General features: G+C 30.3%; 6 protein-coding genes across 10 annotated transcripts; 3 read left to right on the top strand and 3 right to left on the bottom strand.

Annotated features, from left to right (window-relative positions):
- Positions 1-310: 310 nt before the first annotated feature.
- Positions 311-7,165, top strand: LOC111422865 (alpha-2-macroglobulin-like protein 1). 4 transcript variants are annotated; one of them, XM_071197944.1, is made up of 15 exons: positions 311-426; positions 486-661; positions 1,809-2,065; positions 2,128-2,244; positions 2,491-2,748; positions 2,807-3,214; positions 3,274-3,495; positions 3,560-3,829; positions 3,884-4,331; positions 4,426-4,506; positions 4,568-4,706; positions 4,765-5,788; positions 5,851-6,501; positions 6,554-6,782; positions 6,838-7,165. In XM_071197944.1, exons 1-15 carry the CDS (start codon positions 350-352, stop codon positions 7,056-7,058), a joined length of 4,578 nt encoding a protein of 1,525 aa, XP_071054045.1. In that variant the 5' UTR covers positions 311-349; the 3' UTR covers positions 7,059-7,165. The 4 variants fall into 4 exon arrangements, with proteins under 4 accessions (XP_071054045.1, XP_022911888.2, XP_022911887.2 ...); XM_023056120.2 differs by having other exon boundaries at positions 4,417-4,506; XM_023056119.2 differs by having other exon boundaries at positions 4,399-4,506.
- A 679-nt stretch (positions 7,166-7,844) lies between these two features.
- Positions 7,845-10,605, top strand: LOC111422873 (murinoglobulin-2-like). Its single transcript, XM_071197354.1, has 9 exons — positions 7,845-7,932; positions 7,987-8,135; positions 8,183-8,436; positions 8,497-8,613; positions 8,680-9,387; positions 9,439-9,624; positions 9,689-9,958; positions 10,011-10,369; positions 10,430-10,605. The coding sequence occupies exons 1-9, from the start codon at positions 7,865-7,867 to the stop codon at positions 10,554-10,556; spliced, it is 2,238 nt and encodes a 745-aa protein (XP_071053455.1). The 5' UTR covers positions 7,845-7,864; the 3' UTR covers positions 10,557-10,605.
- A 1,289-nt stretch (positions 10,606-11,894) lies between these two features.
- LOC111422872 (PUB and ZnF_RBZ domain-containing protein tamozhennic) lies at positions 11,895-17,807 on the bottom strand. 2 transcript variants are annotated; one of them, XM_071197356.1, is made up of 4 exons: positions 17,148-17,807; positions 14,182-14,361; positions 13,921-14,125; positions 11,895-13,851 (listed from the first exon to the last, which is right to left on the bottom strand). In XM_071197356.1, the coding sequence occupies exons 1-4, from the start codon at positions 17,475-17,477 to the stop codon at positions 12,899-12,901; spliced, it is 1,668 nt and encodes a 555-aa protein (XP_071053457.1). In that variant the 5' UTR covers positions 17,478-17,807; the 3' UTR covers positions 11,895-12,898. The 2 variants fall into 2 exon arrangements, with proteins under 2 accessions (XP_071053457.1, XP_071053456.1); XM_071197355.1 differs by having other exon boundaries at positions 11,895-14,125.
- A 250-nt stretch (positions 17,808-18,057) lies between these two features.
- Positions 18,058-19,022, top strand: LOC111422881 (ciliary microtubule inner protein 2C). The gene is made up of 4 exons (XM_023056138.2): positions 18,058-18,329; positions 18,387-18,551; positions 18,599-18,708; positions 18,765-19,022. Exons 1-4 carry the CDS (start codon positions 18,159-18,161, stop codon positions 18,916-18,918), a joined length of 600 nt encoding a protein of 199 aa, XP_022911906.1. The 5' UTR covers positions 18,058-18,158; the 3' UTR covers positions 18,919-19,022.
- On the bottom strand, positions 18,733-22,547 carry LOC111422908 (calcium and integrin-binding protein 1-like). The gene is made up of 9 exons (XM_023056182.2): positions 22,338-22,547; positions 22,184-22,286; positions 20,895-21,042; positions 20,699-20,841; positions 20,193-20,648; positions 20,032-20,140; positions 19,835-19,982; positions 19,663-19,781; positions 18,733-19,405 (listed from the first exon to the last, which is right to left on the bottom strand). Exons 1-5 carry the CDS (start codon positions 22,421-22,423, stop codon positions 20,538-20,540), a joined length of 591 nt encoding a protein of 196 aa, XP_022911950.2. The 5' UTR covers positions 22,424-22,547; the 3' UTR covers positions 18,733-19,405; positions 19,663-19,781; positions 19,835-19,982; positions 20,032-20,140; positions 20,193-20,537.
- Positions 22,548-22,625: 78 nt separating this feature from the next.
- LOC111422800 (cyclin E-interacting protein minus) lies at positions 22,626-27,249 on the bottom strand. The gene is made up of 3 exons (XM_023056033.2): positions 25,901-27,249; positions 23,817-24,627; positions 22,626-23,300 (listed from the first exon to the last, which is right to left on the bottom strand). Exons 1-3 carry the CDS (start codon positions 27,061-27,063, stop codon positions 22,824-22,826), a joined length of 2,451 nt encoding a protein of 816 aa, XP_022911801.2. The 5' UTR covers positions 27,064-27,249; the 3' UTR covers positions 22,626-22,823.
- Positions 27,250-27,333: the final 84 nt, after the last annotated feature.

Raw genomic sequence — 27,333 nt, 5'->3', positions numbered from 1 at the left:
TCAGGTATTTTTTTAAAACCTTTTTATTTAATTACATAGAAAAGATAATTAATATTAAAATTAGTATTTACTTGTTAGTTGTAACAAAGGTGGACGATTACGACATTATAAACGTTTCAAAACGATTTTTAATTTGTTTTTAATTGGATAATAATAATTAACATAATGTTGAGACGATTTGGTGTTATTCTTTTGTATAAGTTCAAGGAGATTTTATTTTAAATATGAGACCGGTCCTGTTTGTCCACCTCTTTTAAACATTTGTTTATACTCATATAAAATTATAAAATAGCCTTGCATTCGCCGGTTTCAACTCAGTTTGACTGAGTTCTTCGACATCGAAGTAAAGATGAGGTCGTTACTACTGTGTAAATTGTTAATGTTAGTGGGGTTAGTGCTGTGTGAGAATGAAACTGAAAATTCGAAGTAAACACAAAACAATCTGTTTTAATTGAATTTATTTATTAATTTTTTTTAATTTATAGTACCAAAGAGAAATTTGAATATATTTTTACTTATCCACAATCGATGATATCGGAAGGAAAAGTAACCGGTTGTTTAACACTAAACAATGCTAAATTACCGGCAAAATTAGATGTTACATTTACGAAAAATAAATGTAACGGAAATGAGTGCAAAAATAGTTTCGATGTTACAAAAGGTAAAAACACATTTCAAAACCGATTCGATTTATTCTTTTTTTAACAATATTGTTTAAAACCAACGTTATTATTTTGTTGATTTAACTTCAAGCATTGTTATTAACCTTGATGGGATTGTATTTGAGTGTGTGATTTTTTGTTCTTTTTACAACAAAACTTTCGTTGTTGACCTTAAAAAAAGAACATGATGCGCGTTGAATTCATTCATGAGATTTTTTTTGTAGATTATGTGGAAGTTCCTAAATTAAAAAAAGAACCGTGACACACATCGTTATTTAATAATTATTTTGTACTTTTGACGTCACTCCAAAAATTTTTTTAAAAGTTTTATTAATATTAAACGTTTGGTAACAATCACGAGATAAAACGAAAGAAATGTCAAAAGTGACAGTTCAAATACACTGTCATTGTCAAAAATTAATGTCATTTTTAATATATTATAATTTCATTTATTATTATTTATTATACATAGTTCTATAATGTTTACATAATGAATACAATTTAAATCGATTTTAATATTATTATGATAGTATTCGAATCATACTTTTAGTTTTCCAAGTTTCAATATCTTCTTAATTTTTTTGGATCAAGACAATGTTGTTAAGTTTGCTTAACCATGCTTTCTTATTCAATATTTCTACATACATATATATATATATATACCTAGTTGCTTAAGAAAAGTTTTAAATATCCTCATTGGCAGCATATTCCCATGGCGGTGGTCTATTTTACAATAGATTGCGTTATTTATTTCTAATTTTAAATTTGCATTTTTATACATACCGGGAGTTTCATATAACTCGTAATATATGAATATAGTAATAGATTACTATATGTAATATAGCTTAATAGTACAGGCATTGGGTAGTTTTGCAAAGGATAAGTTTTGCTAGGAAAAAGGTCTTAACCGTGCGTCTTAAGAGACGTACGGTTAAATTCGAATGATTTGAGTTCTAACTCTAGTGTTAATTCTAGTTTTAATTGTAATTCAGCGTTATATTATATTTTTATTGAACGAAAAGTAGAACCCAAATTCCAATTTGTCTTCTGCTTCCTTTCTTAGGCGTTTTCTAATATTTTTCTTAAAAGATAATATAATTAAAATACTTGATCTAGAATTGTTAATAATTCTTCATACATTTTTAGATTATCAATGTTTTGAATTGGACGTTCCAAAAGTATCCGAATCTGAAAGATATATCCAAAATCGAGATGCTTTAAAAATTCAATTAACAATTGATGGCGAAACATACGAAAAAACCGGAAAAGAAGATATCACAATTTTTTCTACATCAAGCATTCTTTTAGTGGAAACGGATCGAGGACGATACAAACCTGAAGATTTAATCAAAATTAGAATTTTAGCGTTGGACTTTGATATGACACCATCAATTGATAAAATTGTAATTAACTACTTTTACTTTTACGTAAAATGGAAATTATTTTTTTTAAATTTTTTTAACAGATTTCTAAAGCAACTTTACTCAATCCTCAAAGAAATAAAGTTAAAGTGTGGGAAAATATAACTACTTCTAATGGTTTAGCTCAATTGGAGTATCAATTACAAGACAGCGCTCCAATGGTAAAACAAAAAATAATTATTTTTATGCTTTATGATAATTTTAGAAGTGTATAGCAACTAAAATTTGGAAGATAACCTCGGCATCTTTACTTTATCTTAAACCAATGGGATAATTTATTTCTTCGTTATCAAGAACTCCAGACTTGTTATTTAATCTTAATGTTTACCAATATCACCTAAAAATACATTTCGAAGAAATTCTTTGAATTTTTTCTTAAATAATTAGTTATATTTTCTTTTATTTAGGGTTATTGGTCGTTAAATATTAATGACACCGCTCACCTTGGTTTCCAAGTGGAGGCTTATGTTTTACCACGCTTTCAAACTACGTTGGAGCATCCAAACAATTTCTACATCGATGATAAAACCATCGATATTAAAATCTGCGCGAAATATTCTTATGGACGTCCTGTTAAAGGAGTTGGTGTAATTAAAGCTAAAGGAGCTAGTTATTATTTTTATAGGAATAATGTTGAAGCAACTGCTGTTAGTAAATCAGAAGAGGTAAACATTTCTATCTATCAAATTTACTTTAATAAACATTTTCTTTGTGAATTTACAGCTGAAAAATGGATGTGTAACACTTCATGTACCTGTGAAAGATTTGGAAATAAACAGATCGAGGCATTTCAGTTTGGATGTGTCCGGAAGTGTAACGGAACAAGGAACGGAAGAAACACAAAATGCAAATGGTTATATTTATATGAACACGGAACCTTATCGCGTTTATTTTGATTATTCAAACACGGCATTAAAACCTGGATTACCTTATCAGGGTACTTTAAATGTTAAGGATAGAAAGGTGGATTTGAATGGAAAAGTATTGAAAATATGTTATAAACACAGAGACACCTGGGATTCTAATGCAACAATTACCGATTGTCAAGATATCGTTATGGATAATAGCGAAAATGTTTATTTCACAATTCCTCCTTTAAAAAAATTTTCAAAAGGACAAGTTTATGTTGAAGTATTACGAAAAATACAATATTAATTTAATTCATTATAAATTTATTTAAAAATTTGTAGGCAACTTTACCCAAGTTTAATACTAATGAGGATGATGAAGATTTTCGACGTTACCAAAGTTCTCCAACAATGTATTTAACCCCTTCTTATTCTAATAGCAACAATAGCATACAAATCGTTGATGAACATTTACCAAGACATTGTGGTGAAGATGTCACTTTTAAAGTATTTTATACACTCAATCATATTAAACAAGACGAAAAGATAACATTTAATTATATGGTAAACTAACGTCATTAAATTTATTTCAATTTTAATAAAATAAAACAATATTTTATATTTACAGTTTATATCGCGATACGATGTTGTGAAAACCGGACATGTTGATGTGCAAGCAAAAGGTGAAACATTTAATCCGAAGAATTTCAAAAATATTTTCAAAGGTGAACACGAATTCATTCAAAGCGATGATGTTCCAATTGGTGAATTTGAAATCAAAGTGAAACTTGATGGTAAAATTTACACTCAAGCGAAATTACTTGTGTATTATGTTACTAATGGTGAAGTTATTGTCGATGAAGTTAATGTTGATATTCAGAAATGTTTACCGAACATGGTAAGAATTAATAACAAGAATTAAATTTTGAATTTATTTAAATTGTTGTTTTAGGTTGATATAAAATGGAATAAAGAAACTTTAGAACCTGCCGAAAAAGCTTCATTAAAAATCTCAACGGGAAAAGATTCGTTATGCGCTTTGACTGGAATTGATAAAGCTAGTACTTTCCAATCACCACCGGATGAATTTACCGTCGATAAAATTTTGGGTCCAACTGAATACGGAAGATATCCCTATTATTACTATGAAGGAAGGCAATGTGTTATGAGCAAAAAAGATTTGGAGGAGGAGAAAAAAAGTAAAGAAGAAGTAGTAAATGATTCTTCAAATGGAACAACAACCGTGCCAATGCCTTATGAACTTCGAGAGACAGTTTGGAGACCAATTACAGGAACGGATGCTAGTAACATTTTCCAAAACGTACACGTTGGCGTTATTTCCAATCAACAATTGACGACAAAACCATGCGAAAAGCATACTTTTCTACACCACCCAATAGGTAAGTAATCAAAAAAATAGAGTATTTAAAATTTGGTGGTGGTGAATAACGAAATTTATTTAAAAAGTTTTCCGTACAAAAACAGCCTTTGCAGCTGCTGGACCAGCTTTTAATAGAAGTCCAGAATCTGATGGAATAATGTTAATGTCAAGTTCAACTCCTAGTTTAAATAGAGGTAACGTATTTTTTATTTTTCTGTTTTCAAGAATATGCTTATGAAGAAGTCGCTTCCTTAGAACCAGTTTTAACAACTACTTCTGTAGTGGATCATGAAGTAGTGAACAAAGAAAGTGCAGGAGAAGGGGGCAGCGCCACAAATTCACCAGCAAGAACTTATTTCCCAGAAACATTCCTATGGGATTTAGTACCAGCAAAGTAGATACAAATTATACCTTTTTGCAATCACAAATTGAAATAATTTTAATTCTTGCAGTGAAGGACAAACCGTCATTGAACGTACAGCACCAGATAGTATAACAAATTGGGTGACGAAAGCTTTATGCGTTTCAAAATCGAAAGGAGTCGGCTTAAGTTCAACTGTTGAATTAAACGTTTTCAAACCATTCTTTGCGGACGTTTTAATGCCATATTCCATTAAAAGAAACACGGAAATTATGCATCTTCCAGTAGCCGTTTTTAATTATATGAATCATAGCGTACCGGTTCGGTTAACACTTGGCGATAATGATGAAATGGAATTAGTCGATGGGGCTGATAAAAAAACAACTAGCATGTGTGTTGAAGCTGGAGACAGTTCAACCCATATTTATAAAATTAAAGGATTAAAAATTGGCGTTTTAAACGTTAGCGTAACAGCGGAAATGGATCCTCACGCAACGGAAAATTGCGGAAATGAAAAGATTATCGTAAAAAGAGATTTAATTTACAAAACAGTGAAAGTTGAAGCTGAAGGTTATCCAAGTGATATTGTAAGAAGTGCTTTGTTATGTGCTAACGACTCATTAGGAACAGATCACGTAACCTGGACTATTGATTTACCAGAAGGAGTTGTTAATGATACCATCGATGGATCTATAACGATTAGTTCAGATATTTTAGGACCAGTTATTGAAAATTTAGATAATTGGTTACGTGTCCCATCCGGTTGTGGCGAACAAACAATGGCTGGTTTAGTTCCGAATCTCTACATTTTAAGATACTTGAAAGCCAATGATGCGCTTACCAAAGAAATTGAAGCAAAAGCTTTAAAAAATATGGAAACTGGTTACCAAAGAATTTTGGGTTATTCGCATGAAGACGGTTCGTTTTCGGCGTTTGGTAAATCTGACCAAAACGGTTCAATGTTCCTCACTGCGTTTGTTGTTAGAACGCTCCGATTAATGAAAGAGTACATTCATATTGATGATGAGGTTATTGATAAGGCTGTTAAATGGATGCTGGGACATCAAAATCCGAATGGTTGTTTTGAATTTGTTTCGCATGTTTTCCATCCAATGGTAATATATATTTTTTTAAATAATTATTAATTAAATGAAGTTTATTGTTTATCTTCAATTAGGGTGCTGATAACGACAAAGATAACCAAACGTCCGCTTTAACATCATACGTAGCTGTTAGTTTAAAAGAAACCAATATCGAAGTACCAGATGAAGTTTACTCAAAAATTAAAGAATGTATTTCAAAAGCCGATAAGTCAGATAATTACACAATGGCAATCTCATCTTATGCTTTATCATTGATGAATCTTCCAGAATTAGCTAACGCAAACATAAAAACTTTATTAGATGCCGCGGATGTTGAAGATGGCAAAATCTTTTGGCAAAAGAAACATACTGGTTGGTGGTTTTCGGGTGCACAAGATGTTGAAGTAGCCGGATATGGTCTTTTGGCTTTATTACAATCGGCGACACCCGAAAACATTGGTCACGCTGGTTCGGTTGTTAGATATTTACAAACCCAAGTAAATCCTCAAGGTGGATATTATTCAACTCAAGATTCTGTGGTTGCTTTGGACGGAATGTCTCGGTTTGCTAATTTAGTGAATAAGAAACAACCTAACTTAGATATTGACGTGTCCACGAAACAAAATGGAAAGAAGAATGTTGAAATTAGAAAAAGAATTAGGGATAGTAAAGTGGAAATTCCTTTGGTAGAATTTCCCGAAGTAATTGAAGTTAAAGTTAAAGGAGATGGTTGTGTTCTTGGACAAGTAAGTTTTTATTTCGTTATTTTTTTTTTAATTACAAAGTAAAATTATTTAGGCTGCAGTTAAATTTAATATAAATGAAAAACCAAAAGTTGAAGCTTTAAAACTTAATGTTACTGCAAAATCAGCCACCAAAAAAGAACAGTGCACTTTACTCGAAATAAAACCTTGCGTATCTTATAATGCCAAAGGACATTCAAATATGGCACTTTTAGAAGTTTCTATGCCTTCTGGATACGTCCCCGATCAAGCATCTTTATTGGCATTAAGAGGAAGTGTTCAAGGTAAATTTCGCACAAAACTATTTCCAGCATAATAACTATTTTTAAATAATTTTAGAAGTGAAGAAATTCGAATTGATAGATGACAAAGTTGTTTTTTACTTTGACAAATTAACTTCGAACGAAATTTGTGTACCTTTTGTGATAGAAGAAACTGTCGTTGTCGAAAATAGAGTTGACTCTATTGTAAAATTGTTTGATTATTACACACCGGAAATCAGTGTGTCCCAAAGTTACAAAGTACCCGTTTGTGAAGGAGATAATGCGATTGATCGTTAAGAAATTTTGATGGAAACAATGTACTTATTAAGTGTTTTCAAAATGAAATTTTTATGCATTAATCTTTGTACCTACATCTAAATATTAAAGAAATTTTTGAAAATCTTTATTTGTATTTTTTGTATGTAATCTGTTTAAGTTTAATCTAATTAAACGTCACCATGTTTAAGCACTACTAAAACATGTGTTTCTTCTACAACTTTGTTTTTTCAATATCTGGGGCGAAAAGCACAACGCCAACTCTAGCAATGTTACTTGTAAAATCTCGAAAATAAAGCATAGCAAAAAAATGCAGAGACAACGAATTTGGGACATCCTGTACAGAAGTACCTAGAAATACTTAAACTGGTCTTTTATTAGAGTATCTTGTCCAACTAGTTTCGCCACTTGGCCGTAATCAGAAACATCTCTGAAAAGAAATCTCCGAAACCTAAAAGTCAAAAATGTTAAATATCTTAATCTTTTAAAAATATTTGACAAATTCTCTGGTTAACTATATATCAACTCTGGTTACTCTCTCTAATTAACTATTAAGGTGAGAGAGTATCTATCCTTCCCAAATCATTTCCCTCGCATTGACTGTGTCAACATATCATTAATTACATTTTCTTGGAAAATTTAATTCCATTTTTATGTCTTTTGTAATCATAATTAATCGAATTAAAAGAGAAAAATATTCCGTGAAATTGCTGTTTTTGTATAGATCTATTAAAAAGTGCTAAATCGTATTTGTGTTGATAAAAAAAATCATAAAAGACTTATCAAGACACAATTTTTATTTAGTTCCTTATTAGAACTAATCAAGAATGAATTTATTAATTTTATTATGTTCCTTTTTTGTTGGGACGTTAGTAACATCTCAATCTTCATCTGGGTACGTTAAAAATCCCCTTAAAATTGTCTAGATCTAAAATAATTGATTTAATAGGATAAAATACGTTTTGACCGTATCTAAATCCGTTGTTTCTGGAAGTCCTACGACAATATGCCTTTTAACCCAAAATTCAGATTACCCACTTGATATAACATTAGGATTTAATTATACCGATGTTAAAGATAATTTTGAAATAACAAAAGGTAAGTTATTAAAAAATAATAATAAAATAATATTCTTTATTTTTTAGAATATGCTTGTTTTCAATTAAATGTACCACCTTTTTCTGGAATCATGCCTGGAGCGACGTATTTAACAATAACATTAAACAAAAAAGGGGATAGTTCTCCTTTAGTATCATCACATTCACGTATAATTACCGTTTTTGATGCGGAACGGCCAAATTATCAATTACAAATGGATAAATTACATTATAGAGTTGGAGATAAGATTCTGATTCGAATATTTTCAAGTAATCAATACACAGAACCAGTTAATGATGAAGTATTAACAAAATTAACATTTAATTTCAACCATTTTAAGTTTTTATTTTTATTTTTTTAGATAAAAGATATTGCAATACTGGATCACGATAAAAAGGAAACTATTTCATGGAAAGATCCTAAATCAACTGTTGGGATACTTCATTTAGAGTATGAAATAAAAGAAAATGATCCAGTTGTAAAAAAAACACCTATTATTTTAATATTTACAAAAACATTTCAACATTTTTTTCTTTTATTTTAGGGAATTTGGTCGATAAATATAAACAATAATGAAATGGTAAAAGAATTCCAAGTAATTCCTCCACATGTGCCAAACGATATTCAAGTCATATTAAAGTTTCCGGAATTTGTTAACTTAAACGATCGTAATGTTACAATAAAAGTCTGTGCTTTGTATACAAATCAAAAACCGGTAACTGGCGAGGTTTTATTTTCTATAAATCTTATTAAAAACAAAATGACAGATTCAGACTCAGATATAATTGAAAATGTTATTGGTGGAGAAGAATTAAAAGACGGTTGTGCAAAAAAAAATATTGATTTAACCAACATTGATTCAACGATTCTTCAGAAAATTGAATTTAATGCAACAATTACCGATTCCGTTACAAAAAGCGAGCTAAATGAATCGGGCTTTATATCTGCTTATAAATCGGTATATCCATGTGATATAAATATTGAACTATTAACGCCGAATGGAAGAGTCCATCCTGGAATACCGTTTGTGGGAAAAGTAAAAATTTCAGATAGAAAAGTTGATTTAGATGGGAAAACTTTTCAAGTGTGTTATAAAGTTTTATACCTCGACAATGCCGATTCATTAGACTATGTTTTTGAAGATTCCTCAAATCCTAAGTATTGTGTGGATATTATAATTGGAGTAAAAGAATATTATGTATTTACAATTCCACCTTTTAAATATAATACGATAAAAAATGTTGCGATTGGGGTAAATAATTTGAACTTTATTTATAAGTCAACAATATACATACTCTTTTAGGCAAGACTAGTGGATTATCCAAAAATTACAAGTGAGCTATTTTTGAGGGCAACCACAGGTGAAAATAGTATAGAATTAGTTCCGGTAATTCCATCGAATTTAGAAGAATGTAATGAAAAATTAAACTTCATAGTTACTTACACACAAAATAACGTAAAATCTGATATAACCGGATTTAATTTCATGGTAAATATTAAAAAAGTTATTTTTATTCTCCCTTTATATAAAAATAAAATTATATTCTTTTTAGATCACTTCTAGAAGTAAAACTGATAAAGCCGAATGGATTTCAACTAGTGAAGCAATAAAACAAGCCTATAATCCCGAAAATCATCAAAACCCAATACTTGAGAAAACAGATTTTATTTTAGAATCCGCCGAAATCTTTACAGTCCCCTTTGAAGTAAAAAGTACCGACATCAAACCAGATGAACACAATGTAATTGTTTATTATTTACCTAATGATGAAATGATTTCTGATGGTTACGGTTTGAATATATTATCATGTCTTAAACATAAGGTAATATATGTTTAGTATACAAATCAAGAAAATGAATTAATTTTTATTCTAGGCCGAAGTATCTTGGGAAAAAGATATCGTAAATACAAATGAAAAAGTAGTATTAAAAATTTTAACTACTAAAAATGCGATTTGCTCCGTTTCGGCAACAGAAGAAACCCCGGAAATAGTAAATTACATCCCAACATTGTTTGAATCACCTTCAATGAAATGTTCTGAAACCATGCCTAATAATATTTCCTCTAACACTAACACAATTTTGCAAGTAAGTGATATAGAAGTATTGACTAATCAGCTTATGAATAATTGTGTTAACAAAGATAACACATCTAAACGAAAAAAAAGGGCAATTTTTAAATCGATAAATATGGATAGCACAACATTTTTATGGAAAATATTACCACCAGCAGAGTAAGTTCTTTTAGATCAAATTTAATAAATTAATTACTATTAATATTTTTGTTTTGTTAGGGATAATGTCATTTACATAGAAGAAACCGCTCCGAATAAACCTGGAACTTGGGCGACTTTAGTTTTATGTTCTTCTGCGGAATACAACGCTATGAGTGGAAGTCAAACCATTTTGAATGTTATTTGAATAGACAGTGATTAAAAATAAATAAATATCAATTGTTATTACAATGTAATATTTCTTTGCATCAATTCATTCAATAACTTTATAACTATTAAACTCAATAACGATGCTTTTGGAAGATATAGAGATGGAAAATTCTCGAGAAAAAAAAAATAGGAAAATATTCTCGATTTTGAGAATTTTCTGAGAACAAGCTTTTAAAATATTTAAATGTATTGTACAGTTCCTTCCACTATACAACGGAATAGTTTTTCCACGGATTTTAAAACATATAGTTTTCCAAATAACCCTTCTTTAGATCGATAAAGGGCACCTCTGCAGACTCATCTGGGCTTGTTACAGTAGCCATATTGTCTATAAACTCTGTTCCTTGTATTTGTTCTTCTCTATTAAGATAAATTCCATTAAAATTTGGATCTAGAATATTTGCAGCAAAATGGATTGAATTTATTACCAAAGCAGCTATGCTTTGGTGTCATTTCTTTCAGTTTGCATTCTTTTGAAAGTAGCCAATAGTGAGAATTTTTCAGTAACAACTTCTCTCAAAATTTCATTGATTTTTTCAGCATTATATTCTGCGGTATATCGACAAATATTTGTTGGCAAAGTTTTATAAAACACAGGGTTTGGTGTAGTAATAATGCAGTTAAGTATGTATTCCTGTAAATTTGTGTAACACTGTAATCTAAGATCATTCGCATCTCCAATTTTCATTTTAATGTTTGCATAAATTGTACCATTAAAATTATTACGAAAAGTAATAAAACCTTTTTATGGATCATGGCAATGGATCGGCCCACATCGAGTGAATGTCAGAAATAAATACCTGCAAGAAGAAGTCGAAAGAATGATTTCAAGAGCACAAGAAACTCTCTTGGCTCAAGTCTTTTGGTAACTGGAAGATCTTAATTTTTCACAAACGCATCTCTGGAAAAGCGGAAGGCGGAAGGGGCGCTCCTCTGGGACCAAAGAACCATTCTCCAATCGCGATGAGTTGCAACCAAAAACAAACAGAAGTAAAAGTAATTGAAAAATAAAATTTTTCATACCTACCAACTGAGATGATGTCAAATGGTGGCGGCATCACAGCTCCCATCTAACCATGGAAGAAATAACCAGATGGGTAGCACCGGAGAAGACAGGAGGGTTTTCACTGGGTGACTACTGGGTTGTACTGGGAGACACTGAGATCAAAATACACCTTGCCAACATCTCTAGGAACCTTCTCAACCTCAATCCTATCAAACTGCATCTAACTTAAAGGAAGGGCATCCGTTTCCACACAATCCACATTCTGCTGGATTGAAGGATTGACAAAAACCGAAGAAATCAGCAAAAGAATTAATTAAAAAATATTTTATTGGATAATTAAGTATATATACATATTATACATCTATTTACAATAGGAAATAACATTTTTTTGATCAACACACATCAAAACGTTTTTTTTAAGTATTTTAATTAACTTTGGTGTTTAGTAGGAATACTGAACTGTTATGTACTATTATTTTTTTATATAATTAATTGCAACGTTTTAATTGTTTTAACTATATCAACCTACAACCAAAAAGCTCTAAGTATTCTCTAAAAACTCCCATTATATTCCAAATAGAGAACTTTATTTTGTAATTTAAACTCACATGATCTCTAAAAACTTTTAACATTTTTCATAATATTAGTAATTCATATAAAATAATCAAGTAAATTTAAATTACAATTAAACTCAATACAAAGCTACTGAGCGATCATAAATGATACGTAATTGACATCATCATTAAAATTTGACGAAAACAGCTACCCAATTGATCTTCGTTCACGAAAGGAACGAATGAAGTTGCTTTAATTGTGGCCTTAGTCATTATGTGGAACAAATTGATACAATTTCATCACCTATTGGAAAACTACAACAAATCTTAAAAATGTTTGATCTCTAAGCTTTTGTTATTACCGAAATAATACTCTGAATCAAGTTCATCATCAGGGTTTGATAAATTAAATATTTGGAGTTTTTACAGATATAGTATGTAATAATTACTTAGGTGCCTTATGACTTGGTTTAAATAACAACCAACAAGAATAAATTTAGATGAGAGTATTTTAATCATTTCTGATCACTCAGTATTAATAAAATTTGTTCCTACAATACTAAATAAATACTCTTAAAATATCTTGGGGTTTCAACTATTATTTTAAAAAACAAATCTTTACGTCAACATGTATTATAGAATTTTTTTAGTTATTTTAAAATGAATAACGTAAATAAAAACAGATTGTGCAGTACTTTTTTGTTAAAATTAATTAAAAACAAAACAAGTCATAATGAATTATTTCATCAATTTGTGTTGTTAAATGTAAGTGGGGGAATTCTGCAAACTGAATCCGCAAGCTTCACAAATACTTTTTTCTTTAGGATTAACCAAAGTGCATTGAGAACATTCCGATCCGCCAATTTCCATTTCGTGTCGCATTAAAACTTTACTTTTCCCGCACATTTCGCAAATATTTAATGAATTTTCATTTAAGAAAGTACAAAATTTACATTCCCACTTTATTACAATTTCATTTTTTTTCGATTTAGTTTCTTTATTTTTTTGCTTTTTATCTTCGTCCCTTTCTTTTTCATTAACGTGCATTTTTATTTTACTTATTAAATTTTTACTAGGCGTTTTCGATTTTAATTCATGACTGGAAATATTTTCGTAAGAACTACTTAATCCCGTATCGGATAATTTCGGATTTTCTTGATTTTCTTGTCTCTTATCGTACAAATTCAATTTTTCCAATGCTTCGTTTATTTTTAAAGGCCGATCAGAAATTTTTAAATCGGATTTTTTTTGATCCAAATGTTTCAAATCGTATTTTACTTCGTTTCTAATATAAGGACTACTTAAAACATCACCACGTTCACCTAAATCTTTAGAATAACCCTGACTTTCTAAATTACGATAAACATAATCCCAATTTTCAAATTGTGTACCTTCCTCACCCGATTTGTTTCTCAAAGGTATTTTTTCTTCCTTAACTCTTTTTTGGACAGCACCGTCAGGAATATCATAATTTTGAGGAACACTTTGATGAACAATTTGATTTGTTCCTAATTCAATAAGTTGTCCAGTTGGAACATTACCATATTGTTGCTGCTGTTGTTGTGGTAAGTAACCGTTACAATAAAAATTATTGTAAGTTCCGGCTGGATAAGTATAATGCCCAGGTAAAACCCCATAATTATAGCCATTTGTATAAACACATGATGGCGGAGGAGCTGGTAACACTGCGGGTAAAATGTGAGTATGGCCTGCTAAAGGTGGAAAAGAATGATTTGAAGGTAACGTTGGACTAACAACATGAGAAACATGACTATATCTACAATTTGATGGTGAATACTCATTGGCTTCTTGCGAATACGGGCGATGTTGATGATGATCATGGTATTGACGTTGTTGAATTTGATACTTTAAAGCATCAACTGATTTACGCGGACTGCAAAGATGAGTTTCACGAAACTCTAAAACTTCCAGCCAAGTTATTTTATAAGATGAGGCGCAAACTTCCTCCCAAATCTCTTTTAAAATCTACAAAAACCAATTATTAGTGGACATTTCAATTTATTTTTAATCAAGATAATTACTTGGCATTCTACGTATGCTACCAATGAATCTTGTGAAACATTTGTTACTCTATCAGGACATATTGGTCCTTCTAACACCATTATACCATTTCCTGCGTGTTTATACCCCATCGCTTCAAACATTATTTCAGCTCCAACTAAATTCGATTCAATTTGATGTTTATAAAAGCCGGAATAAGTCTGAAATTAATAAAAACCGTTTTTGAAAAAGTCAAGAATCATCATGGGGGTTAAAAATCGACGATTTTTTTTTTAATCAACGTGAAAGTGCAGAAAAGTGTAGAACCATGCATTTTCCTATTAAACCGGTCAACACCTAAATTACAAATTGTTTATTTTATAGCCACGCACAAAATCAATCTGATAAATCTGAAACATCTTGTTTTTCTTAGGCTTTCAATGCATAACGACTAACTACCTGTCGTTAGATAGACTGTGTGTCAATAGACTATGTATTAATACTAGAACTAACACTAAAGATGTCTCTAAAGATGGTTTGCAAAGGAAGCACATTTCTATTTTATAAAACAATTAATAAATATGGTAATGTGGTGACTTGTGCTTATTGGACAATTATTATTACAAACTGTGAAACTAGATATTAAGTAGTTATTAATTATTGTTAAGTCAACATGTAAACGTCGTACCAATTAAGAAAATATAATAAATATTATTCTTTGAGTTTCATATAAAACACTAAACAATTCATAAATAAAGAGAGTTTATTACAGGCTAAACCCGAATGATTCTAGTTCTAGGTCTTGAGTTAGTTCTAGTGATAGTGTTAGTTCTATTTGCCAAAGAAAACTTCAAGGTATAATTAATGTTTGTAAACAGAACTAACCTAACATAACATTCCTTCACGCTATAATTGACATTACAAAAGAAAACTTCACGCTATAATTGCCATTACTAATTGCCAAAGAAAACTTCATGGTATAATTAATGTTTGTAAACAAAACTAACCTTACCTCACATTCCTGCACGCTATAATTGACATTACAAAAGAAAACTTCACGCTATAATTGCCATTACAAATTGCCAAAGAATACTTCATGGTATAATTAATGTTTGTAAACAAAACTAACCTTACCTCACATTCCTTCACGCTATAATTGACATTACAAAAGAAAACTTCACGCTATAATTGCCATTACTAATTGCCAAAGAAAACTTCATGGTATAATTAATGTTTGTAAACAAAACTAACCTTACCGAACATTCCTTCACGCTATAATTGACATTACAAAAGAAAACTTCACGCTATAATTGCCATTACTAATTGCCAAAGAATACTTCATGGTATAATTAATGTTTGTAAACAAAACTAACCTTACCTAACATTCAGCGTCTGAAGACACAGGGCTAAACCCGAAACATAAAAATATACAACTTAGCGCTGAATAACAATTAAAATTAGAACTAACACTTGTACTAGAACTATACTCTGTTTTTAAACCAGGAGGAGTAAACGCGAAAGTCAGATTTACACTGGGAAAAATCACCAGAAAATATCACTAGATATTTTGGCGGTAAATTTAAATTAATAATTATTATTTATTTATTTACTTATTATTGTATTTAATTTCGTTTATTTCGTCAACACTATACATACAAATTAACATTGAAGTTATGAGTGTATTTATTTCAAAATATAATAAAAAAGGGTTTAAGAACACAAAACATAGTAAAGGTGCATAAAAAATGTTGTGGGGTGTTTATTTGCCATTTACTTACCTAGAAAAGGTGTTTTGTTCTATTTAATAACTTTTTAGCACGTTTTTACAATAAATATGTACTTCGTTAAAATCGTATTTATCTACAAATTTATTAGTATTTTAACCTCAACTATTTAGTTACTGAAAATGTTACTAAAAATCAGAAAAATAACGTAAATTTTATAAGGGTCCTAGATAATACCAACAGAAATTTACATTGACAAGTATTATAGAAAAAAAACGAACTATATACAATAATGACACGAAACTGTCGAATTATCAATTACCTAACCTTCAAATTCAAAATCAAAATTCAAAATTGCCTGTGTGTGAACCTTCCTCCCATTCAACCAATCACGTGCAAGGTCAATCTGGTGACAAATTTAAAATACTCCTCCTGGTTTAAAAACAGAGTATAGTTTCAGTGCAATAAAAATATACAACATAGTGATATCTTACGCAAACTAGCGCTACCTATCACTGCCAATAGCACTAACATTAGAGCTTGAACTAGAAACATTCAGGTTTAGCAGTCTTAAGAGACGCAGGGCTAAACGCGAATGATTTTAGTTTTAGGTCTTGTGTTAGTTCTAGAAACATTCGGATTTAGCCACACGTCTCTCAAGACGGCTAAACCCGAATGATTCTAGTTCTAGGTCTTGTGTTAGTTCTAGTGATAGTACTAATGTAAAACTAGAACACTAAAACTAGAAAGTATTGGGTTTAGTACCCTATATTTACAACCCACTCTCTGCTCCATGCGCAACCCGACATTTGAGAAATTCGCACTGGTTTAAATGTTAATAACCTAACTCAAAGTGGAATTTCTACATAAAATTCTGAAATAAATCAGTAAATTAGGTGGATCCGAATGCAACGTTTAAAGAAGGAGGTATCAGGTATAGATTTTAGAGTATTTTTATTTTATAGATGGTAAACAACAACATTTTAGTCGTTGTGCGTCGAAAACCTAAGAAACAACCGTGTTTCACCCGAAAATATGCGTTTTAACGGTTTTAACCAAATGGGCTGCGAAAATATATGGTTAGCACGGTCGATGACGTCACAAAAAGTGACGTCACGTCGAAACTTTAAAGTGATTTTTTGAGTTTTACACTTTTCCGCACTTTTTTTTATTTGTAACGGCTTACTTGAGTGATTTCCCATCGATTAAAAAAATTGTCGATTTTTAAGCGATATAATTCTTGAATTATATCCAATTTATAAACTAATTTTATTTATTCTTACCTTGATTTCTCTATATTCTTGCCTCCAAGGTTGAGCAATTAAATTTCCAGCATACATAGCAATAGCATTCCATCCCATAGCAGCTTTATACCCACTAAAATCTTTCTTACTATTCGCTGATCGATGTAAAACTTCTGCGGCTTCTTTAAACCAAAATTTTTGTCTATGTGGGGCAATACACAAAAATTCCTTGATGCAATCTTCCAAACGTTGTCTGTGTTCTAACTTTTTGGGACTCTCATCCATTTCTAAATAGCTCAAATGTAATGAATTGATTTGGTTCCATAACTCTGGCAATCTGTCTGGACTACAGTACCCATCCATGACCATATTTTTTCTTTCCTCCTCGGAATTTAACTCTTAACAACGGTTTAATTCTTGTAGTCGAACCGGAAGATACAGAAATGGGGTGTTATTAAAACGGGTGTTTACTAAAATTATCCTTGCGACGGTCGACCTAACCTACATAACCCATTTCACGACGTGTCTTAATATTTAAGTTATTTTTAGAGATGTTGGCACATCAAACGTTTAAACTATGCAATAAGAACGTAGAGAATTTCGGTTTTGTGGTGATTGAAACGAAGAAATCGAATTTTTTTCGATTTGGATGAGTAACGTTACACCTACACAATACAAACACAAATCTGTTTTGGATGTGATGAATATAGCTGCTAAAAAAAGTTTTCGTACTAATTTTATTATTTTTAATTTAATTAATTAATAGTAATGTAAATTAATAGTTTTTTTTTTAGTACATCGAAAACAATAAAAATAAATTTTATGTTTAATTAATTATTGTTTTAAAATGATTTTTAAAAAAATATTTTTTTTATATAGTACAGTAACCAAAAAAATTTTTTGTACATAGTATCTAGGATATAATTTAATTTTCATTTATTTATATCTATCAAAATTAATTTGTCACACTTATAAAATTTTAAATCTAAATTCTAATTTTTTACTCTAAATTCTTTTAAAATTAATTAGTATTTTCTGCATTCCACAAAAATGGGGGATATAAAACTATCAGATATGAAGGCAACTTATTTTCCGCCGGCATTGCAACCTGTGTTTATGGGGGCCACACCACCGATAAAAACAGGATATGGGTCTTTGTACGGTTCATCGAATATCGGTCATTTCCAAAACTATCGAAATGAAAATTTATCAAAATTTCAAGTTTGCTTTTAATCTAACATAAAAAGTTATTTCTTAATAGCTTTTTTGTAATTTTAGATGCCCCCTTACGAATGGGGATTTATGAACACCCCGTACAGCCCAAGACCGGATATTGCAATAGCTGGAAAAGGAACTAACTGGGATCAAGTACTCCGTATGCCTCGCCCAATTTATTCAATGCTTGATGCTGGAAGACAACAAGAAGTGGACGACTTTTATAAAGTATTTCAAAAATAACGTTTTGATTTATTTTAATAACCGTTTTTTAGGCTGCCCAACAACATAGGGATCAATATAAGGATCATAGTGGAAGATTGCATGCTATGCGTTACTTTAAATCTGCTGACTACTCATATCAATGTCCAACAGATCCTACAAGGTTTGTTAAAAAAATTAATTGGAAACTTTGAATAATTTAATTTATTTTTGTTTCAGTACATATTTGACATTCCCACAATATTATGTAAAATACAAGAGTCCTTCAGTTCTACCAACTTCTTATCGAAGAACTGTTATATCCCCATCTTTACCTGCTCGTGCTTTAACTGGAACTTACTCGCCTTACAGCGATATTGCATATAAAAGATAACCTCGTGATATGTTTTATGTATTTTGTCAATATTTTTTTGTGTATCCTGTTTTGTTATCGTTTTTTGTGGTCGTTTTTTAAACAATAAATTAATTTCTAATTTATTATAAAATATAAATATCAATAAAACACCTTTTAACAAATATAGATACATGCCTAGTGCTGCAAAAAATTTAAAATAACATGAAATAGTCAAATAGAAAATAATAAATATCTATAACTCTGTATCTAATAAAAACCTATAGTCAAACATTGTTAAAAATAAATATCGGTTATTCAATCAATAAAAAACCAGAGGGGTACAATTTTTATCACAATTTTAAGGTTGAGTTGTTTCTCTCTAAACTCTAAATTATTATTTATTAAACACCCGTTATTATGGTTCACAAGTAAAGGCGCTTTCAAAATGACTTAAATTTTTTAAAACATGTTCGAATTCATGACAGCCAATTGAATTGTTATCTTCAACATCCATCTTACTCATAATCTAAAACATTATTTTTTGGTCTTTAACAATCTAGATCTTTCGCGCAGGTGTTCCTAAATTAAAACTATTGTGGCCAAATTTGTGTCAACTTTTTGTATTTTTATTTTGTGCTATCACCTCAATTGATTATTTATGTGTCACTAATGAGTGGCTGTGTGAAGTGGATGTCTAACTTGATGACGAATGTTGAGCTCAAAAATAATCTAAATTTATGACCCATACATAATTTAGGAACACCGTATCATAAACTGTATTACCACTTGTAAAATATTTTCCACATCATCATCAGAAAGTTTTTGATCACTATTAGAACTTGTTAATCTTTTGATTAACACTCTTATATCATCAGGATTTATTTCTTTTTGATTATTAAAATCTGAAGAAAAAAGAATTTTGATTACAGAAAGAATTAACATAAATTAAGTTTACCGAATAATTTATAGGCCCATCTAGCTTTAACCTGAACTGGACATTTATCTGACATAACTGAAAAAAAATCTAAAAGATCTTCAAAAGAAAAACAACCGTCTTGTTTTGAGGAGAATACGATTATGATGCGATCACAAAATATATTATACTAAAAAATAAATTTGTTATAGTCTTATAAATACAAAACTTTATCTTACCTTTATTTGTGCGATTTTTTCAAAAATTTCCTTGACGTGAATACGTTGTTCTAAGATAAAATTTGGATCCCGATTTGTATAAAAACAACTTTCAAATTTTTCGTACAAACTAAAATAAAATATTGCTTAAAAAAGAAATACCTACTAAAAACAAATGTTACGTCAAAATTTCTTTCTCGTTCAAATAAGTCCATTTTAAATAATCTTCCATTTTTGATTTGGGTATTTGGATACTTTGAGAAGAGCCCATAATTACAAAAGTTAACACAATCGAGTGTTGTCGACGCCAATTGGAACTGTTTGGTAAAATTTATCGATATCGAAAACGGATTGCTCAATCAAATAATTCCAACTCGAGATAACATTTTTAATAGAATCTAATAAATGAGGTTTAGAGGCTTTATCTTATTAAATGAATGAATTATTTGATATACAGATAAAAATATAAATAAACTAAATAAACAAAATATACAATTTATTTTATATTATTTAACCAATTAATAATTTTAAATCCTAAAAGTGAAAGAGTTTCCAAAATCAGACATTTTTCCTATTGCATGTTCAAATTCCAACGGTCCAATACTTCCATTTTGTTCTATATCCATTGCCTCTAACAACTAAAAAAATATTTAACACAAATAAAAATAAATTATACTTGTCAACTTACAATATCGATAATCCTTTTCTTATCGTCATCGATAATCTGTTGATTTTTCATTTGATTTTTAAATGCTTTTCTATCTATATACGTTAATCTATCTATGATTTCTATAAAGTCATCTTTGTTTAATGCTCTTTCATCTTTAAAATCTAAAACGGAACTTGATTTAATTAAAAAGGTTTAAACTAAAAAAGGTTTTTACCAAAAATTCGGAACGCCCACAAAGCCTTAACGTTTGTTGGACAATTTTCGGACATCACAGAACAAAAATCTAATAGATCTTCAAAAGAAAAGCGGTCATCTTTAAGTGATGAAAACACCCAACGAATTCGATCGGCAAATGGGTTACACTTAAAACAAAAATAATATATAAATTAATTAAATCCGTTAACGACGTGGTCAGTTTTGTACTTGATCTGCATCATGAGTCAAGTATCAGCATCGATAAAAATCAATGAGCAAGCGGAAATAGGATGATGAAAGTTTTGAACCTAGAAAAAGGTGCATCCATAAACATTTTCACAGACAGTCAAACCGACCTAAAGGCAATTCAGGCCTACAGTTATGACTCTGCACTGATCAGAGAGTGTACCAGTAACCTGAGAGAACTCGCTAGGGGCAATAATGTTGCGTTATGGTGGGTTCCAGGTCATAGAGACATTGATGGCAATGAAAAGGTGGACAAGATGGCCAAAGAGGCAGCGAAAACGCCCTTCATTGAACTCCAACCCGGTTGTGGACTACAAAAAAGCCACTTAAAACTAGTAATCAATAGTTGGGAGGCCTCAAAGGTAGTTTTACGCTGCAAAGAGGTTCCAGGTCATAGACAAAACAAAACCAAAGAGGTTTTATGCCTCAGCAAAGCGGATCTAAAGTCGCTCTCAGGCTTCCTGACAGACCACTCCTCTCAGCCCGGCAGCAATAATAATGATAACGATTTGTTGTGGATCACTTTAAACAAAGCCTTTATCCATTCCAATCTTTGGTCATTAATGAAACTTTTATATGCTAAACAATTTGAAACAATGTTAGTATCTTGTATCTCCAGTTTTAAGTCTACTGACAGCATTAAATTATGAAGTTTTGTACCAAAATTAGCCGACCATACCGCGATTGTGTCTAAATAGTCTGTACAAGCAAGAACCGTTTGGGAAGCTGTAGCAGGAAGAAAACTGGTGTTCATTGATGGCAGTATGGACCGATATGAACACAAAAGTATTGGGAATCCTACTTATAAATCCGATTGAACATGTTTGGAAGATTTGGAGCATTGTATTCAGCTGTGTAAAATAACAGATGCCAAAACGTTGAAATCTGCGTTAGTAAAATCATGGAATGAAATAATACCAGATGAGCCAAACAAACTTAGCCTACAAGCAATTATAAAATTTCACCAAAACTCTATGGTTTAGTTAAAAACCACGCTTTTGTACCGCCCTGCATGCTATTTCTGTAAAATTATTTTTCAACAAATAAAATTGTTATACTTACCTTTATTTGTGGTAAAATAGTACAAATTTCTTCAAATTCAACTCGACGTTGAAAAATGTTTTCATCATAAGGATATTTTAACTCATTAAATTTATTATATAAACTGAAAACAATAAAGTAAGTGATCAAAATGACTTATAATTTATTTATTTACCTCATTATTTCCGATTTATTCAAATAAGTTAATTCGATATAATCTTGTAACCGTTCTTTGGTCATTAAACTTGTATTTCCACCCATTCTTGTTTATTAAAATTCAACAAAACCAAATTCTTTGTATAAAATTACCTTGTTAAGGATCAATTCGCAGTGATCTCATTAAAAATATACAACTGCAATCGTATTAAATGTTGATACGAAAAATAAAGCTTATCTTATCTTTTTATTAAACACTACAGGAAAGTGACAAAAAGTTGTTGTAAATTTATAAAAATTATAAATATTCGATATTATTAAAATTTATTTATTAAATACAAAAAGATTTTATTTTTTTATAAACACATTGTGATAAATTTTTTATTTTATAAAATAAACCTATGAGGTATTAAAAAATCAATCGGAACGAACAGTAAAATTAAAGATACGTTCTAATATTTGAATTGTAAAGAAACTGAGCACTTACATTTATCAATAAAATTTTTTAAAAATTAATAACCTTCCGAACTTTATCAATTCTATCAACTTTTTTCACCTCTCTATTTACCAAATTTACACCTACACTTTGAACATTAACTCTATCTTTTAAAACGTTATCTCTATCTTTTAAATTAACATCATTTTCTTTTAAAACGTTTTCTTTCGCTTGTGAAACATCCATTTTTTTCACATTTTCAAGAGAAACGTAACCGGACGGCTTTAAAGTTTTTAATCTTCTTTGTTCGTACTCTTGAACGATTTCATCGACCGATTTTCCTTGTAAAACGGCACCTACATGTAAACGGGCTATCTTTAACATTCGTTCACTTGTCCCACCTTCCGGACGCGGAGCATTCGCTGATAAATCCGGAAGATATCTTTTTGTAACTCTGCAAAGGACTCCTGCATATTGTTTGTAATTTGGATGAGACATATTAATTTTTTGAGCACGCAGTGTTTCGTAAATTGCCCAAAGTAATTTCTAAACAAAGAAAATAAATAAAATTATAGTCAAATCTCGATATAACGGATAAAATATTTATCTATTTAAATATACATCAGTATATTTAAATATAAATGTTACAGCTAATAGATAGAAACCAACTTATATACTCATATACACTCATACTAATACATCAGTATGTTTAAATTGTTATTCAGCGCTAGATTGCTGTATATTTTTATTAAACTAACACTAGACCTAGAACTAGAAACATTCAGGTTTACCTGTACGTCGCTTCAAATGGCTAAACCAGACTGTTTCCAGACTCCCTAAAAGGTGTAGGTTTAGTATTAGTTCTAATGCTAGTGTTAGTTCTAGTCCTAATCGTTATTCAGCGTTTGATTGTTGTGTATATCTCATTAAAATAAAACTAGAACCAACACTAGACCTAGAAGCATTCGGGTTTAATTAAGTCTCTTCAGACGAATTTGCGAAATATGCATTAAATAATATAACAAATAAAATAAAAGATGATTGTAAATCACCAATTTTTACCTTTTTGTGTGTTTCACTTAATTCAATTCGTTGTGCGGGACTTCGAATAAAAGCTTCACTTTTAACTCTAACCAAACTGTGGTTAATTTGTTTGTTTTCATTAACTTCACTTAACGAAAACGATCTCGGCAGTTTTGAAGGATGTACAGTTTCCGAATCGGTACGTTTTCGTTTATTTCCAATTTTAGAAGGCGATGATTTCGTCGGGGAAGCGAATAAAACGCATTTTAAATTCGTTCTTCGTCGAAACGGTGAAATCGAATCTTTACTCGTTACGGTTTGACTTAAAACATGATGAACTTGATGGACTTTATTCGTACTTCCACCGCAACTATTCTTCATGCCTTTCTCGGGACTTTGAAATAAAGCGCGTTTTGTATTGGCGATTTTTGAAGATCCAGGCATTTGTTCGGCCATTAAACGTATTTGAAGTGATAATTTTTTCTTTGCCGAACTGGAGGGGGTTTTGATTTTTTTCGTTGGACTTTTTTTGGGTGTTTTACGTGGTGATTTCTTTAACGGGCTTCGATTTCGTGATAAAACTTTTAATCGACTGGGATCGACTGCTATTTGTCGCGTTTGCGCTTGGAGAGTTGCGCTGGAAAATGTTATTCTACGTCTTGCTAAATGGCTAAGTCTTTTTCCAGGGGATTTTATTGTCCAACGAAGTTTATTGGATACTTTTGATGGACTAGATGGGAAATTTGTTCGAAATACTGTACAAGATGATTGTGTTTCGGAACCAATATATTTTGAAGCGTATTTCATTGCTAATTGTTCCATTTCTTCCGAAAGTTTACTTCGGTTATAACTAAACAAACAAAAAATTATTATTAATTACTTAATACTCGATTAGCAAATTCTCTATTTATGAATAATGTTAAATATACCTTCTTTTGGATACCTTTTTCCAGCTATAAAAATTGTATTCACTCCAATTGTTATCCCATGAATTAATGAATGTCAACCTCAGGATTTATTGTACTCACTTAATCAGGAATTAACGTTTTTATAAATAATCGATTTTGAATTTTTTTAACTTTGGGAGAAGTTGTCAAAATTATACATTCGTCAATGCTTATCTTATTATTAGCTAATTGGAAAGACATTTACCCCTGCTTAGTACCTCATTTGAAAGATTATAAAACAGGGAAGTTTTTAACATAATTTGTACGCCAAATGTATTATTGAAATTTTGAAATAGACGCTCATAAAAAATTAGTTGTTTTTAATTGTTTAAAAATTAACTTAAGTCACAACAAAAACAAAACAACAAAAAAATAACAACGAATAGCGATGAATAACAACAAATAGCAACAAATAACAATGAATAACAACAATTAACACAAGAAACTCCACAATACTACTCAAAATAATCTCATTAACGCACAATAAACTGTTTCAAATTGAATTTTGACACTTGGAAATGTAAAATCAAAACAATTGGTTGCCATGGTTACGCACTGCTACTGCTATTTTCTATATCAAATGAATGGGAAATAATGAAATTTAAATCAATTTTTCTCGAAAATTTTCTAATGTAACCGTTATTAATATTTATTGTACATAATTAAAAAAAATCGTCTTTCAAATTCCGATATAAAAAATGAGGTGTTCCATTAAAAAAAAAACTTGGATGACGTCATAACTCGTTTAAAAATGTTGGAAAAAATTTAAAGTATACACCAAAAATTGCAAAAAATTTAAATCTTTAGACCCATTTCAGCGATTTTTTCATAAATTGTTTGTAATGATTTTATCGAATTTATCCGTTACTTTTGAAACGCACTGTATACTGAAAATGTACAAAAATCAAAAAATTGAAATAACTCCTAAACTATCTAACTTTGTATAAGGCATATTTGACTTAATCAATTGCAAATGAGCTCTTCTATAATAATGCATTTCAATAAATACATTTATCTGCCAGTTACCTGTATAATTTATGTAATGTAAACACTAACATGTTAAAAACTGCTATTAACAAAAAGTTAGTCATAGTTGGCAAGATTAACAGAGAATGATGAATTATGTTATATCATGTTTTAAAATATAAATAAAATAATATAAACAATTTGACTTACTGTAGTCCATAATATCTTTCTTCCAAAACACTTGGAAATTCTTTTCTGATAGATTCAAATCCATTTTGGGTGATTAAGAAAGTTGCTTCACAATTTTTTGAGCTGCTTTCACCTTTCAAGTTTTTCTCCTCAACTTCTTCTTTCGTTAAAATTAAATGTTTATTTTCTTCGTATCTTTTGAGCATATCACTGACATTTAAATTAACATGTTGTAAACAAATAGGAGGTGGAACCCCGATTAACATTTCTTTAGCTCTACGATATAATTTTCTATCTTGTCTCAAAATATACTTTTCTTTAAACTCCACTTTTGGAATTGGAGAATTTTGCGAAGTATCTAATTCGTTATCGGAGAATAAATCAGGACTAAAGTTGGGATTTATTGGATTTTTATACGATTTTTGAGGTGTTTGAATTATATTAAACAACTGTACATTTTTATACGAACTTTTTTGGGGCTCTTCAATAGATTTTTCGACAGATTTTGCTACTTCTTTTTCTTTATTTTTATCAAGTATTGATAAAGATAATAGGGTAGCTGTTCTTGAATGAATATTTAAGTAATTTGCATTATTTTCAGCATTTGAGTCATTATCACAGTTTTCCGTAATTAAATCTATTTTAGGTACACTTTGAACAATTTTTTCTAATGTTTCCTCGGTTAAAACAATTGGGTCAATATTTGAAATGAAAGGGCTTACATTGGTTTCTTCTGATATTCCAGATTCTTCGTCCATGGAGTCTTTTAAACCGGGAAAACATTCAGTTTCTTCACAACTAACAGAATCTTCAATTCTCGATTGATCAGAACTAATGGGTTTTTCTAATAAAGCGTCCTCATTCATATACACAAATTTATCTTTAGTATTATGAGACATTGTTTCTTGATATATATCTGTTGAATTTGATTCTTGATGATTCGAAATGTAACCGCTATCGTTATCAATAATTTTGGCGGCTGACGCCATCATCTTAAAAGCTTCTTTACAAATATTATCCCAACGAAAATCTTTTCGACCTTTTAATGGGGTACTCGTCCGAATGTTAATCAAACTTTCAACGTTATCAAGAAATAATTTTAACCGTTTACTTCGTTCTAAAGACAACTTAATCGTTTCAATATCGAATCCAATAATTGGCGGGTCAAAGACCTGCTCGCACATTTTTTACTTTTTTCAACAGATAACTGATTTCAAACGTAATTTTCATATTCGCACGCGACGTGAACGCGATTTAATAATACAATTTTACCTTAAATTGATGAAAATTTAAGAGATAACGAACGGAAATTTCTTCATAAACATGACCTCTAAAAACCTAGTGTGCCAACCGTCATTTTTATACACTAACAGCTGGTTATTAGGTGGCTCTGCTTAAAGAAAAAAGCTTGGTGGGGGTTCAAATATAAAATGGAAGGGGAAAACTCTAACGTC

Source organism: Onthophagus taurus, chromosome 7 (assembly GCF_036711975.1).
Source record: "Onthophagus taurus isolate NC chromosome 7, IU_Otau_3.0, whole genome shotgun sequence".
NCBI classification, from domain to species: Eukaryota; Metazoa; Arthropoda; class Insecta; order Coleoptera; family Scarabaeidae; genus Onthophagus; species Onthophagus taurus.
This window is presented reverse-complemented; position numbering and strand designations above follow the sequence as displayed.

Bases quoted from the DNA above. Each gene is read 5' to 3' on its own strand.
- LOC111422865 (XM_023056119.2), top strand. From the start codon at position 350: ATGAGGTCGTTACTACTGTGTAAATTGTTAATGTTAGTGGGGTTAGTG. The intron at 3,496-3,559 runs GTAAACTAACGT...TTATATTTACAG, and splicing joins AGATAACATTTAATTATATG to TTTATATCGCGATACGATGT. The intron at 5,789-5,850 runs GTAATATATATT...ATCTTCAATTAG, and splicing joins CGCATGTTTTCCATCCAATG to GGTGCTGATAACGACAAAGA.
- LOC111422873 (XM_071197354.1), top strand. From the start codon at position 7,865: ATGAATTTATTAATTTTATTATGTTCCTTTTTTGTTGGGACGTTAGTA. The intron at 8,614-8,679 runs GTAAAAAAAACA...CTTTTATTTTAG, and splicing joins TAAAAGAAAATGATCCAGTT to GGAATTTGGTCGATAAATAT. The intron at 9,388-9,438 runs GTAAATAATTTG...ATACTCTTTTAG, and splicing joins TAAAAAATGTTGCGATTGGG to GCAAGACTAGTGGATTATCC.
- LOC111422872 (XM_071197355.1), bottom strand. From the start codon at position 17,477: ATGGTCATGGATGGGTACTGTAGTCCAGACAGATTGCCAGAGTTATGG. The intron at 14,362-17,147 runs GTAAGAATAAAT...TATTAATTTCAG, and splicing joins AAGAATATAGAGAAATCAAG to ACTTATTCCGGCTTTTATAA. The intron at 14,126-14,181 runs GTAATTATCTTG...TGGTTTTTGTAG, and splicing joins TAGCATACGTAGAATGCCAA to ATTTTAAAAGAGATTTGGGA.
- LOC111422881 (XM_023056138.2), top strand. From the start codon at position 18,159: ATGGGGGATATAAAACTATCAGATATGAAGGCAACTTATTTTCCGCCG. The intron at 18,552-18,598 runs GTATTTCAAAAA...ACCGTTTTTTAG, and splicing joins AAGTGGACGACTTTTATAAA to GCTGCCCAACAACATAGGGA. The intron at 18,709-18,764 runs GTTTGTTAAAAA...TTTTTGTTTCAG, and splicing joins TGTCCAACAGATCCTACAAG to TACATATTTGACATTCCCAC.
- LOC111422908 (XM_023056182.2), bottom strand. From the start codon at position 22,423: ATGGGTGGAAATACAAGTTTAATGACCAAAGAACGGTTACAAGATTAT. The intron at 22,287-22,337 runs GTAAATAAATAA...TATTGTTTTCAG, and splicing joins AATAAATCGGAAATAATGAG to TTTATATAATAAATTTAATG. The intron at 21,043-22,183 runs GTAAGTATAACA...TTTTGTTTTAAG, and splicing joins CTATTTTACCACAAATAAAG to TGTAACCCATTTGCCGATCG.
- LOC111422800 (XM_023056033.2), bottom strand. From the start codon at position 27,063: ATGTGCGAGCAGGTCTTTGACCCGCCAATTATTGGATTCGATATTGAA. The intron at 24,628-25,900 runs GTAAGTCAAATT...TTGTTTGTTTAG, and splicing joins GAAAGATATTATGGACTACA to TTATAACCGAAGTAAACTTT. The intron at 23,301-23,816 runs GTAAAAATTGGT...TTCTTTGTTTAG, and splicing joins TAAGTGAAACACACAAAAAG to AAATTACTTTGGGCAATTTA.